At 37.5% G+C, this 14,216-nt stretch overlaps 1 protein-coding gene across 1 annotated transcript; it reads left to right on the top strand.

Annotated features, from left to right (window-relative positions):
* Nucleotides 1–2,580: 2,580 nt before the first annotated feature.
* LOC127420048 (transcription initiation factor TFIID subunit 11-like) lies at nucleotides 2,581–7,000 on the top strand. The gene is made up of 6 exons (XM_051661993.1): nucleotides 2,581–2,688; nucleotides 3,363–3,549; nucleotides 3,668–3,816; nucleotides 4,836–4,923; nucleotides 5,994–6,090; nucleotides 6,180–7,000. The coding sequence occupies exons 2-6, from the start codon at nucleotides 3,385–3,387 to the stop codon at nucleotides 6,308–6,310; spliced, it is 630 nt and encodes a 209-aa protein (XP_051517953.1). The 5' UTR covers nucleotides 2,581–2,688; nucleotides 3,363–3,384; the 3' UTR covers nucleotides 6,311–7,000.
* The last annotated feature ends 7,216 nt before the right edge of the window (nucleotides 7,001–14,216 follow it).

Below are 14,216 nucleotides of genomic sequence, written 5' to 3'. Positions count from 1 at the left end.
ACAGACAGACAGACCAGATAGATCAATAGATAGACAGACAGACAGACATACATCTCAGATAGATAGATAGATAGATAGATAGATAGACAGACAGACAGAAATATAGACAGACAGACAGACAGATAGATAGATAGATAGATAGATAGATAGACAGACAGACAGACAGACAGACAGAAAGAAAGATAGATAGATAGATATATAGACAGACAGAAAGATAGATAGATATAAAGACAGACCAGATAGATAGATAGATAGACAGACAGCTCAGATAGATAGATATATAGACAGACCAGATAGACAGATAGACAGACAGACAGACAGAGTGACAGACAGACAGACAGATAGATAGATAGATAGATAGATAGACAGACAGACCAGATAGATCAATAGATAGATAGACAGACAGACAGACATCTCAGATAGATAGATAGATAGATAGATAGACAGACAGACAGACAGATAGATAGATAGACAGACAGACAGAAAGAAAGATAGACAGGCAGAAAGATAGATAGATAGATATATAGACAGACCAGATAGACAGATAGACAGACAGAGTGACAGACAGACAGACAGACAGACAGATAGATAGATAGATGTTTTTCCTTGTTGATTCCATAATTAAGTAGGCTATTCGTTTTTCAAAAGAGTTGAATGAAGAAATATAAAGAATGATCCAAAAGAGAGACAGTATCTTAGAGAAAGGAGACATTTTTAATCTGGCCTGCATCAAGCGTGTTGTACGTTGAGTGTTTTGATCAATTACGTTTTGATTGATTTGGATTAATGCATTTAGGATGCTGGAATGCACTGGCTTTTCTCTGGTGAGCATCTTGATTCGCCTTTAACAAGAGATAAGGCAGCAGAATTATAACAGGACAAGACATAATGTGAATTCACAGGGATTAATGCTTGCCAAGACTGATTGATTTGACTGGGTTAGGGCTTTGGGGTATCTTGTTTGTTTTGCTAAAGTATTTTTATTCTTTATTTTATAAAAAATATTGTTATTACATTCCAGAATTGTATCAGAATTAGTTATTACACTCCAAATACATTACATTACCAGTTTGGCCACAGTTCATGTGTGTTTTATGCAATATAGGCAAGAAAACATAATTTCTGGCTTTCAAATGTTTAAAGTACATATTCACTTGTAACTTGATGCAATGACACTAACCCTAACTCTGCCTCTCATTCCAGCCTGACTCATACAATAGCTGCATGGATTTCAACACCTCCTCCAAACTGTCCTAGGAAGTTGTGTTTCCTTGTTAGTTTGTGTCTTTTATTATTTCTGTTATTTATTTATTTATTTATTTGTTGTAATTATTAATTATTTCTTATAGTGTGACTTCCATCTTCATTGTTGTTATTCTTATCTATGTTTTATAATTGGATTCATTTCTGTTGTACAGCACTTTGTCTTAACTTGACTCTTTCGTGAGCACTTGACCCAATCCTAAAATAAAAAATAAAATCTCACTCCATTCTTTCGCCACTGTCTCTCACCTTCCTCCCTATTTGTAATTTTATAAACAATTTGAAACTTTGTAGCACTTCTCGTGCCTACTTATGACAAAGTGCTTTTATTGTATTCCTCACTTGTAAGTCGCTTTGAATAAAAGTGTCTGCTAAATGAAAACATTTAAATCAGTGGTGTAGTAGTGTCAGAAGAGGTGGGCATACTGTGAATTTATGAAGGACAAACGAAAACATTTGTTTTTCACTGTCTTTCGGTCAGTGAGAGATAGCTGTAAAAAAATAAATAAATAAAATAAAATAAAATAAAAATCCAAAAAGAATAAAAACTTTTGTTCAGCAAATAATATTGTCTAATATTTACTTTTTAATATGTTTGTGTTGCTTTTGAGCATTATGTATAATGTGTCTACATTTACCTTATATTTATTTTTACAATTAACATTAATTTGATCAATTCTAAAAACGCCTTTTTTGCTTAAATTACTGTCAGGTCCCAAGATCTCAAAACTAATTTAGAGGGGCGTGGCTTAGCGGTCCGGAAGCTGTGTTTAAATGGTATTGTAGGATAGGTCTACATAATACATATCCTATTTGAACTCTTCTGTGTAAATTCGCAATTCAATCGATCTTAAACCTTATCACGTTATTATTAAGGTGTAAAAATAATAATAATAATATTAATAATAATAATAATAATCTTTTTCCCAGTCCGCTGCTGAAATCACGCGTTCAGTGTTGTCACGTGGTACCTGTTACTTTTCTCAGCGATGTTTCTGACCGATTCAATCACAATCGTTTGTGATTTTTGGAAAAGCCTTTTAAAATAATTTTATTAGAAATTGCTGGACGGATTTTTCATACCAGGTAGCAATCCTTTGTAATTAATAGATTTAAGTGCTTATAATTGTTGCCATACAAATGTCTCCATAAAACAAAAAAAATCCTTCTGTGATGTGAATGCAGCTGCAGCTCAATGAGGAAGAACTGTTTTGTCCCACATAAGAAACAACAGAAGACTCGAAACATTCGATAGTGACATGCGCCACCAGTGGTTGAAACCCAATTTTCGTTGTGGACTCTTATTTTGACATTAACCGGATGTTGTCGAGGCTAAAGCAAGCTGCTAAACTGTGCAGTCTGGAAAATACTAGTTGATTCTTTGCAGCGGTCATAAAAACTGATCAGAGCGGCTGTGTGGCTGAGGTATGTTAGATAAGAAAGGTTGTTGATTTTCGTTTCAGCTATGCATTGTAGGATGTGGTTGTGAAGTTGGTTAAAGTAAATTTTACACGCTGTCAAGATTCAGTCCGACCTAGTGTAACATCAATCAATGCACTAAACAGATACCATGATTTTTGAACATAGCATTTTTATGTTTCTTGGAGTAGCGTGCAAATACAATGATCTATTAGCCATGGCAAATACCATCTTATACGACCAATAGTACTTTCATATGAGGGTGCTCATTTTTTCTAAACACCCTCATTATCTGTCTATCTATCTATCTATCTATCTATATAACATCGTTATTATTTCTAAGTTAGATTGCATAAGGGATAAATTACTCAGTACAAAACAAACTGCTGTTTAAAAATAACAAATTTATCAAATACGCCACAACAAATCTTCAGTATTGTAAAATGTGTAGAATTTAAATGAATGCATTTTAGCTTCACATACTTTTGTCATTGTTCTAACTCCATACTGCTGAGACCTAATTATCTTTTTTATTTTTTATTAAAATCGGCAAAAATTAAGTACAAAGTAGTACAGTCCTATTCATGAGTACAAGAACAATACTGGCATGATGTATATTCACAATTATACTTAACAAATATACTTTGCTATTTAAATAATACGCTTTTTTTTTCATACAGATTTTCATCAGTCAGCCAAAGCATGGCAGACCCGGCCCGTGTGAAAACTGAAGTGGTGTTCAGTGAGACGAGCACATCTGCTGAGAGGCCCAAACAGAGTGAGGGCTCCAGTGATGGTCCAGTTAATACCACTACCATCTCTGAACCTACTGCAGTCCAGACCAGTATAAAAGAGGAAGGCAAAGGGGTGAGTTGCTTGAAGATTACATTTGGTTAATTGCACATACACTTGACTTGACTTAAATAATTCATTATTTGTGTTAATTCATTGTTTCCCTGATTGCTGTCACCATTTTTTTCTTTAGAGATCAGCTGAAGATACAGCTGCTGGTGAAGAAGAGGAAGAGGCGTCTTCATCTCTACATCCTCCTCCTGCTACAAAACTAAAAGTGGAGCATGAGAAGAAAAAGGAGAAACGACAAAAAGTTGACGAAGATGAAATACAGAAGATGCAGTGAGTTTCAGTAGCGTATATTTAACTGGTTTAAGGTGTTGTACGTTATGGAGATGATTATATACAGGAAGCCAATAATCTTCTAAAATAAACCATGAAAGGGTGATCAAGACCCACTTATTCAAGACTGCTTGCCAAATAAATGGACAAGAAATATTGATTTGAGATTATTTTTTTCTATGTAAATGGGAGTGAATAGAGATCACGAAGTAATATGTCAGTCATGAAAATTGCACAGCATTGTATGAAATCGGTTGTCTGGGATAGAGGTCGACTGATAGTGGATTTTGCAGATACAGATAACTAAGGTGGTGGACAAGGCAGATAACTGATTAATCGGCCGATAGTTTTTAGAATATTAAAATATTTACTTGCGTTTTTCTTTACTATGATGGTTAAAGACACAGAGGCTACAAGAGTCCAAAATTAATAAAATAACAAATGCTGTTTATTGTTTAACCAAAATCCCAATAATAACTTGGAAAAACCAAGATTTGGTCCATAACATGGGACTTTTAACTCTATACAGCAAAAATACACAGGGGTCCTTATTTTGAAATGTCAGTGACAAGGCCCTGTTACAATGCTCTATATTAAGTATTAACCTAATTAATTTTTTTAGCATATATATTCACCAAATTAAGGGTTTTGTATATATATATATTTCACCAGATGAGGTTTGAGGAATAAGAATTCTAATGGTAGAATCCTCCAGTGTCAGCCATAGAGGAACAAAGGAATAAAATATTTTTATTGGTAGGACCGATACATCAGTCTGCCTCTAGTGTTGGACAACGGTCACTATACAGTTTAGTGGTTGCAAAACAAAAATAATTTTACCGTTGAGTTGTTATAGCTGACCAATCAGAACCAATATTGCAAAGAGATGAGTTGTTAATATTAATCTAAAGAAGTAAGCAAAACATCAGCTTTAACAGTTAACTTGAGCTACAGGTCTGATTTTTCTGGTAGGTAGTTTGAAGGCTGATATGTTTGCTCTTTATTTTTTTAATCCACAGAGTTTTAGTTTCATCATTCTCTGAAGAACAGCTGAACCGCTATGAGATGTACAGACGCTCTGCTTTCCCAAAGGCCGCCATTAAGAGAGTAAGATCCCAAGTCCAGGGCAGTCTCACAAACGAGGTGTCATCATGGTGATGATTTTCGTGCACCATGAAAATGTCACGGACCGAACGGTCTCACTTTAGTTTGGATGATTCTGTCACAGGCTCTGCAATCTTATGTTATCGTGAATATTGTTGCGCATTTAATCGCAAGTTTTTTTTACTATACATAGATTTACATTATTGTAGTTACATTATACTAACATATTGATATTTTAGATCCGTTAAGCCGAAACCATTCCTATACCTAATCAATTATCATCAGTGTAAAATTTTTAACAGGCAGGTTAATTCAGTCAAAATAATTAGATTATATTGCACTGTTATATAGAAATTTGTGAGCACCGAACCTCACCCCTACACCTAAACCTAGCCAATTCTCAACCATATAAAAGTCATAACAAGCAAATATAAGTACAGATACAGTAGTTTATTCCAAAAAATGACCAAAAAAAAAAAGTACTTAGCATGCAAAAAAGTTGCAGTCCTCTGAAGTTACATGATAGAAACAAAGTGAAACTGAATATTTTTATCACTGAAAATCTGGCAGTCACATATAAACATCCAAACTTCCAGTAAAAATAAACATCCAAACATAACAATGTAACAGTCAGTCATAATTTTGTATCATAAATAAGGCTGTTTTGATCATTTTTATGATTCTCTTCTCATTTTTTGAGCCGCAACTTCTACATTCTGTAAACTCCTTTTGTGTTGCACGGCACACAAAATACCAATTTAACGATAAATCATTGATGAGTAACAGATTACAGGATTTTTACATTTAATTTTAAAATTCAGCCTGGACAAAGCAATGGAATGCTCCGAAATGAGTTGAATATGGCATCAGATTGACATTTTATATACCAACCAACAGCTGCGTTTTGTTGGTACAGGCAAAAATTCCCCTCACTGATGTTTCATCAAGAAAGTGTATTTGCAAATCACAAATTCCTAAAGGAATGTGTACAATATTGCAGTTGGAATTTCTATCATGTGAAATTTGAAAAGGTTGAGAGATGAAAGTTCCTCCCCCCCCCCCCTGTTTTCCAGCTAATTCAGTCCATCACGGGATCATCCGTCTCTCAAAATGTGGTCATCGCCATGTCAGGAATCTCAAAGGTGTTTGCTGGGGAGATTGTTGAGGAAGGTCAGTAAAACACAGTGGAATATCATTAAACTTGTATGGGTAGTTGTTTGTGTCTATTGATTTACTCTCCGATGTTTTTTGTGTTGCAGCTCTTGATGTGTGTGAGAAGTGGGGAGACACGCCACCTCTGCAGCCCAAACACATGAGAGAAGCCGTGAGGAGACTGAAGAGCCGAGAGCAAACCCCCAACACTAAACACAAACACATTCTCTTCCACTGAAAGTGACCCCTCTTAGATCTTTCTTCCCTTTGGAAAACACACTGTTGATCAGCAAAGTTGTGGGAAAAACTCAGACAACCCATCTGGCCCATTTGGACCTCTCATTATGCCTACAGTCTCTACTCTGGAGCAAGCAACAGACTTAAAATATTTGGACTGACTACATCTCCATTTGTTTTTATTGAAATGTTTTGTAATATTTGATTTACCTTGAAAACTGTGCAGAGCCATGTTGTGTGTGTGAAAATTATGAAAATGAAATCTTTTGACTAAACTTGAAGTTCTTTTTATTAGTGATGAGTCTTGCAGAAACATGTCCTGAAGTATATGGGTCATTTGCACAATGCAGTGCTTTTTCAGTTTTGAAAAGGTTTGTTTCATCATTAAAGGGACAATCGTTTATAAGTCGTACAGGCCAAGCTAAAGGAATGAAAAATCCATCCTGTTAGGTATATTTCCACCCCTTAGGATCATTAAGGTGACTGGGTGGACATTCATTGGTTAAAAGTAGCCAATACATGGCCTGCGTATGAAAGCTAACATATTTGTACATGTATACTGATGATTTTATTTGTTAAATGTACTGAAATTTTAAAATTCTATTAATTTTTTCTCTATAACTTTCCATGACATGTTGTGCTCGACAACATGACTGACATAATAAAATAAAGGAAAACTTAAAGTTACACACTTCAAATAACTCCAACATAATTTTGCTGAATGGCTGATGTCACCTCCAGTGTCATTTCATAACATAGATTTTAAATTAAAGGTCACATGTCATGACATAACAGGGTAGACAGACAAAAAACCTCCACTATCAATGTTAAAATTGCACTTTTACCACAACTTAACCATTAATCGCATACATCGGGTCTTTAGAGTCCCGGGACCTCATTCCACCCTCTGTACCTCATCCATTTTTGGAGTTGTGTATAAGTAATGTGGCACACAAAAAATGCCAAATTGCAACTTTTATATATATAGAGAGAGAGAGAGAGAGAGAGAGAGTTTAAGTCAGAAATGTACATACACTTGAAGTCAATAAAACTCATTTTTTAACCACTCCACAGATTTAATATTAGCAAACTAGTTTTGGCAAGTCGTTTAGGACATCTTCTTTGTGCATGACACGAGTAATTTTTCCAACAATAGTTTACATACAGATTGTTTCACTTTTAGTTGACTATATCACAATTCCAGTGGGTCAGAAGTTTACATACACTAAGTTAACTACCTTTAAGCAGTTTGGAAAATTCCATAAAATGAAGTCAAGCCTTAGGGGTGTCAAACTCTGTTCCTGGAGGGCCACAGTCCAGCAGAGTTTAGCTCCAGCCCTAATTAAACACACCTGAAGCAGCTAATCATGGTCTTCAGGAGTGCTTGAAGATAACAAGGAAGCATTTTGGAGCAGGGCTGGAACTAAACTCTGCAGGGCTGTGGCCCTCCAGGTATTGAGTTTGACACCCCAATTAGCTTCTGATCGGGGGTGTGCTGAATTGGAGGTGTACATGTGGATGTATTTTAAGGCATATTTTCAAACTCAGTTCCATGGGAAATCAAAAGAAATCAGCCAAGACCTCAGTAAAAAATGTGTGGACCTCCACAAGTCTGGTTCATCCTTGGGAGCAATTTCCAAACACCTGAAGGTACCACATTCATCTGTACAAACAATAGTACACAAGTATAAACACCATGGGACCACGCAGCCATCATACCTCTCAGGGAGGAGACGCATTCTTTCTCCTAGAGATGAACATAGTTTGGTGCGAAAAGTGCAAATCAATCCCAGAACAACAGCAAAGGACCTTGTGAAGATGCTGGAGGAAACAGGTAGACCAGTATGCATATCCACAGTAAAACAAGTCTTATATCGACATAACCTGAAAGGCTGCTCAGCAAGGAAGAAGCCACTGCTCCAAAACCGCCATAAAAAAGCCAGACAAAGATCTTACTTTTTGGAGAAATCCCCTCTGGTCTGATGAAACAAAAATTGAACTGTTTGGCCATAATGACCATCGTTATGTTTGGAGTTAAAAGGGTGAGGCTTGCAAGCCGAAGAACACCATCCCAACCGTGAAGCATGGGGGTGGCAGCATCATGTTGTGGGGGTGCTTTGCTGCAGGAGGGACTGGTGCACTTCACAAAACAGGTAGAATCCTGAGGAAGGAAAATTATGTGGATATATTGAAGCAATATCTCAAGACATCAGCCAGGAAGTTAAAGCTTGGTCTCAAATGGGTCTTCCAAATGGACAATGACCCAAAGAATACCTCCAAATTTGTGGCAAAATGGCTTAAGGATAACAAAGTCAAGGTACTGGAGTGGCCATCACAAAGCCCTGACCTCAATCCAGAAGTAAATTTGTGGGCAGAACTGAAAAAGCGTGTGTGAGCAAGGAGGCCTACAAACCTGACTCAGTTACAGCAGTTCTGTCTGGATGAATGGGCCAAAATTCCAGCAACTTATTGTGAGGAGCTTGTGGAAGGCTACCCAAAATGTTTGACCCAAGTTAAACAATTTAAAGGCAATGCTACCAAATACTAACAAGGTGTATGTAAACTTTTGACCCACTGGGAATGTGATGGAAAAAAATAAAAACTGAAATAATTATCTCTACTATTATTCTTACATTTAACATTCTTAAAATAAATTAGTGATCCTAACGGACCGAAGACAGCGTTTTAGATGACAGGAATTATGCAAATCTGACTTTAAATGTATTTGGCTAAGGTGTATGTAAACTTCTGACTTCAACTGTGTATATATATATATATATATAATGGTTTAAATACCAAAAGTGTAAAGGGTAAGAGTGACGTTTTTTTTTTTTTTTTTTTTTTGCACTTCCACACATTATTTCGTATCTATTTAAGTTTACCATCACAGGATATTTATTACTTTGTGTATTAAGAGAAATTAGTACTATATTCATACAAATAAACACCATGTCACATTGACTTCGGGCAACAATGAACCATCAACAATGGTGAATTATCAGCATTTTATATTCATATACACAAATGTTACAGTATGTGCTTACTCAAGGTGGCACTGATGTTTCAATGATTGACTTGATTTACATTTGACGTAGAAACATTGAAGTAAACTTATAGCAAGTACAACACATGAACAGTACAATATGACTATTGTCATTTTGGTGTACTACTGAAATAATGCAAGTTGTTCATCTATTTAGACTCAATTTCCATAAAAATAAACATAAGATACACACATTACATACGTGTAGATTATTTGTTATGTGTAGCTTAATGTGTTTGACAGCCAGTTGCATCTCTGTCACGCTAATAGGAAGGATGAGATGAGAGTGTGTGGATCCAAATGCAGAAGTATTTTATGCTACTCCGATGACAAAACAATGATGAAAATAAGAGCACTTAGCAAAAAGGAAACACAACAGCAGTTTGCTGGCTAACCTAGTGTGTAACATTCATACACTAACGTGCTAACGAACCAAAGACCAAGGGAAACATGAGTGCTATATATGCACACATGGGTAATGACAAAACATAGAACACCTGGGAACAGAGGAGTCTGATGAGGGCAGTGCATCATGGGAAATGTAGTCCATGAACAAGGGGAAAACTTAGTCACTGAAACTTAACCAAGCAGACCAGGAAGGACCCAGAGAATTATGAGGCCAAGGAGGAACAGGGAATTGAGTTCCAGGAGGGGGATCCGGAGGCAGAGCAAGTGGAGCCACTGGAGGATCAGGGATTTGAGACTCGAGAGGAGCTGTTGGAGCAGGGATTTGGGTCTCAAAATGGAGTGGGAGGAGTCTCAAGTGAAGTGGCCAGAGCCGCTGGAAGAGGAATCATAGGAGGAGCACACGGAACCACTGGAGGAATAGTCTCCGGGGGAGCAGGCGGAGTCACCATGGTCAGGAGCGCTGGCAGTGACTGGGAAACGGCCTCCATGGTCATGGGGACTAGCATTGACAGGGGAACAGCCCTTGTGGCTGTGAGTACTGGCAGCGCCAGGGGAACGACCTCCGTGGTCGTGGGCAGCGCCAGGGGAGTAGGAGCCCTTCTTCTCATCTTCCACTTCCGGACGGCCGTGAGCACAGCTGTGGGAAGCTCGAGGAAGTAAGTCTCCAGGGGCACCAAGGCTGGGGAGAAAGTGGTCTCTTTCATTGACCACTGGAGCCATAGTTGCCCCCCCCAAAAAAAAAATCCCTCTAGGGCTGGAGCTGGCTCTGGGATGGATGAGGCTTCAAGAACTAGCTCATTGGCCGTGTAAGGCCTGGAGGGAGGAGCCGAGAGCAGAAGGTCTGTCCTTACAATTGGAGATAAAAATCCTGAAGAGACAGACAAGTCCAAAGGGACAAGTCTCCTCACCTGGTCATTGAGTCCCAACCAGAACATAGTTCTGAGGGATCTCTCACACCAGTTCAAATGTGTGGCCAGACTCCAGAATCTAAGGCAGTACTCAGCTGCAGAAGTGGACCCTTCTCTTAATCAGTTCTGCTGGATCCATAATTTGATTGGTTCTTTCTATCATGCTAATGGGAAGGATAAGATGATAGAGTGTGGATTCAAATGCAGAAGTATTTATTATGCTACTCAAAAGAAGATGAAGAAACAATGATGAAAATAAAGCACTAAGCAAAAAGGAAACAAAATGCAACCGCAGTTTGCTAGCTAACCTAGTGTGTAACATTCAAACACTGACGGGATAACAAACAAACAAGAACTGACAAAGATTAAGAGAAACATGAGGGCTATATGTACACAAATGGGTAATGACAAAACATAGAACACCTGGGAACAAAGATGGGGAACAGATGAGTGTGATGAGGGCAGTGCATCATGGGAAATGCAGTCCATGAACAAGGGGAAAACTAAACAGTCAGGAAAAAAACACAAGGCAGTTCGTGACATCTCATGAAATTTCAGTTTTAAAATAATGAATCCTGTTCTTGATTTGTCCTGATTTGTTGCATCATTTATTTAATTTATGAAAAATAAATAATCAAAATATATTTTATTTTATTGTTCTCTAATTGTCTTGAAAACATTTTTAAAATGTTACACTATCTGGGCATTTTATACATCCATTTTTGATAGGTATAAGATACAGTACAACTCTGTGAGCCTAACCTGTTTGGAGTAGGTTATTTTCCAGAGTTAGTTCATTTTAGTAAAATGTTAGTTAAATGTTAGTAAGTTTCTGAGGTTGTCAGCTCATGATGTTGGAAAAGGACACTCTTATCAAATGATTTAAGTTAAGGATCAACATTTTGTGTTAGACTGGGATATTTTGTTGTTTGAACACTGGGAGGTGCTCTATATTTGTTTTTCTTCTTTGGTAACTTATTAGAGGGGTCATGACATACTCTTTATATATATATATATATATATATATATATATATATATATATATATATATATATATATATATATATATAAAGAGTATATATACATACATACATCTTTCCTGTATGTAGGTATAGCTTTTTGCACCAAAACAGTCATTATTTAGTCATATATAATAATTTTCCACCCTGTCTGTAGCCCTCTGTCTGAAGCGCTCAGTTTTAAGCTGTCTGGCCCTTTAAGACTTCAATACAAATGCCCACTTTTATGATTGGCTAATATCATAAACACCTTCCAGTACAATATTTGAAATGCAGTCCGAAGAAAATGAACAAACTCCACAAGACCACAGCATTTATAAAACTAAATTTCATGATTCACATATAACCCACATCCAATACATTTAATCTGAATGGATCAAACTGTTCACTTAAGCACAGCATAAACTATCAAACAGCCATGACATGAAATATGAATGAATTAAATATGAATGAAACTGTTTACTTAAGGATTTGCGGTCCAGTAATGTTTTAACTGCCCCATCCTTCAATAACAGTTCCTTTGCAAAGCATGAATCATATTGTGACTGGTTCACAAGCAATCCACACTGATATGAGCCGAAAACACATACAATCCACAATTAAATGTTCAGAATATGCAAACATAATATAATCCACAGTGATGTTTTGATTTTACTGCATGCTTCGGGTTTTTCCACTTTTCTTCTGTTTCAATTGCGTGTATTTTGCCACGCGCCCCCATTTTCTCTCTTTTTTCTTTTCCTGCTTGTCTACATCTCGCGTCTCGACTGCGTGCAATCGTTTTCTCCACTGTGTTTTACATGGATTATTGCATCAATCTCAAACATCTGCTGATCAGGAACCACATCGAACCACATCGATCTCAAACCCTCGCCGCTCAAGAACAACCATAACAACAGCAACAACAACAAACAATTGCGGTAAGTCATGCCATCCGCTCATGTTATTTCTTCCTGCATTGCATGCCACATGTTTACTATAGCTTCTTCTGTCAGCAGTGAGGGATTCACATGTGATAAATGTAAGGAATTAGTCAGGCTGACGGAGAAGGTTAACTAACACTAGTGTAGGTCAGTGAGAAAGAGAAGCCAGTAGATACTGTTTTGGATATGGGTAGTACAGCGAGTAACACACACACTTTGGTTCCGGTTCTAGAGCCCCCGTAGCAGGGCATTTGGGTGATGTCTCGGCAGCATACTCACTCAGCAAAGCGACACCACTATCCCATCCCTGTTAGGGTTTCCAATCGATTCTCCCCACTCATTGATGCACCCACTGAGAATCATGTTGAAAGAGCCTTAATAATTGGTGATTCTATTGTACGGAATGTGGAAATAGAGACTCCAGCCACAATTGTTAAATGCATTTCCGGGGCTCGAGCTGTAGATTTACTAAAATTGTTATTCATGTCGGCACTAACGATGTCCAGCTTCACCAGTCGGAGATCACTAAAGGTAATGTTAAAGTGGTGTATGAACTTGCAAAAACAATGTCAGACACTGTAATATGTTCTGGCCCCCTCCATTCTTGTCGTGGTGATGAAGTTTATAGTAGATTAGAGTCACTGAACGGCTGGATGTGGTGTCCGGAGAATAGCATAGGGTTTATAGACAACTGGAAGAGTGTTTGGGGTAGACCTGACCTGCTAAAGAGAGACGGACTCCATCCCTCCAGGGAAGATGCCACTTTCCTCTCTAGTAATTTGGCTCATAGTCTTAATAGTGATAGTATTTTACTAATTGGGGCCCCGGTCAGGAGGCAGACAAACTGGTTAATCCGAACATCTGCTAGCTGCCTTGAGACATCACACAGGTCACATAAACTACAACACATAGAGACTGTATCACCTAGATATCATATAGAGACTGTGTCTGTTCCCCCGAACTACCAAACACAAACCCCTCACTAAATTAATTAGAAAAAATGTGATTAAGGTCAAACTTGGAAAACAAACAAAAAAAAACAATAGAAGATAAACATCATATAAAGCTAGGGCTACTAAACATTAGATCTTTTTATACCAAAACACTAATTGTAAATGAAATGATTACAGATCATAGTTTGGATGGGCTCTGTTTGACTGAAACCTGGCTTAAACCGGATGAATAAATTAGTTTAAATGAATCTACTCCCTCAGGTTATCGTTATAAACATGAGCCTCGTCTGAAGGGTCGAGGAGGACGTGTTGCTACAATTTACAGTGAAGTTTTTGGTGTTACTCAGAGGACAGGATATAAGTTTAAGTCTTTTGACCTAATAATGCTTAATGTGACACTGTCAGATAAAAAATCTCTGTCACCTTTTGCCCTTGCTACAGTATATAGATCATCAGGCCATACGATTTCCTTGGTGAATTTGCAAATTTTCTATCAGATCTAGTAGTTAAAGTAGATAGTGGCTTGTTGTGCATGACACCACAGAGACTCACAGCATGTGGAGGCTCATGCTACTCCCGCGATCCATGCACAACTTACCACGTGCCCCATTGAGAGCAAGAACCACTAATCGCGAGCACAAGGAGGTTACCCC

Source organism: Myxocyprinus asiaticus, chromosome 29 (genome assembly GCF_019703515.2).
Source record: "Myxocyprinus asiaticus isolate MX2 ecotype Aquarium Trade chromosome 29, UBuf_Myxa_2, whole genome shotgun sequence".
Lineage (NCBI taxonomy): Eukaryota > Metazoa > Chordata > Actinopteri > Cypriniformes > Catostomidae > Myxocyprinus > Myxocyprinus asiaticus.
This window is presented reverse-complemented; position numbering and strand designations above follow the sequence as displayed.

Coding starts and splice junctions, on each gene's coding strand:
- LOC127420048 (XM_051661993.1), top strand. CDS start 3,385: ATGGCAGACCCGGCCCGTGTGAAAACTGAAGTGGTGTTCAGTGAGACG. Junction 3,550..3,667: donor TAAAAGAGGAAGGCAAAGGG/GTGAGTTGCTTG, acceptor TTTTTTCTTTAG/AGATCAGCTGAAGATACAGC. Junction 4,924..5,993: donor CAAAGGCCGCCATTAAGAGA/GTAAGATCCCAA, acceptor CCTGTTTTCCAG/CTAATTCAGTCCATCACGGG.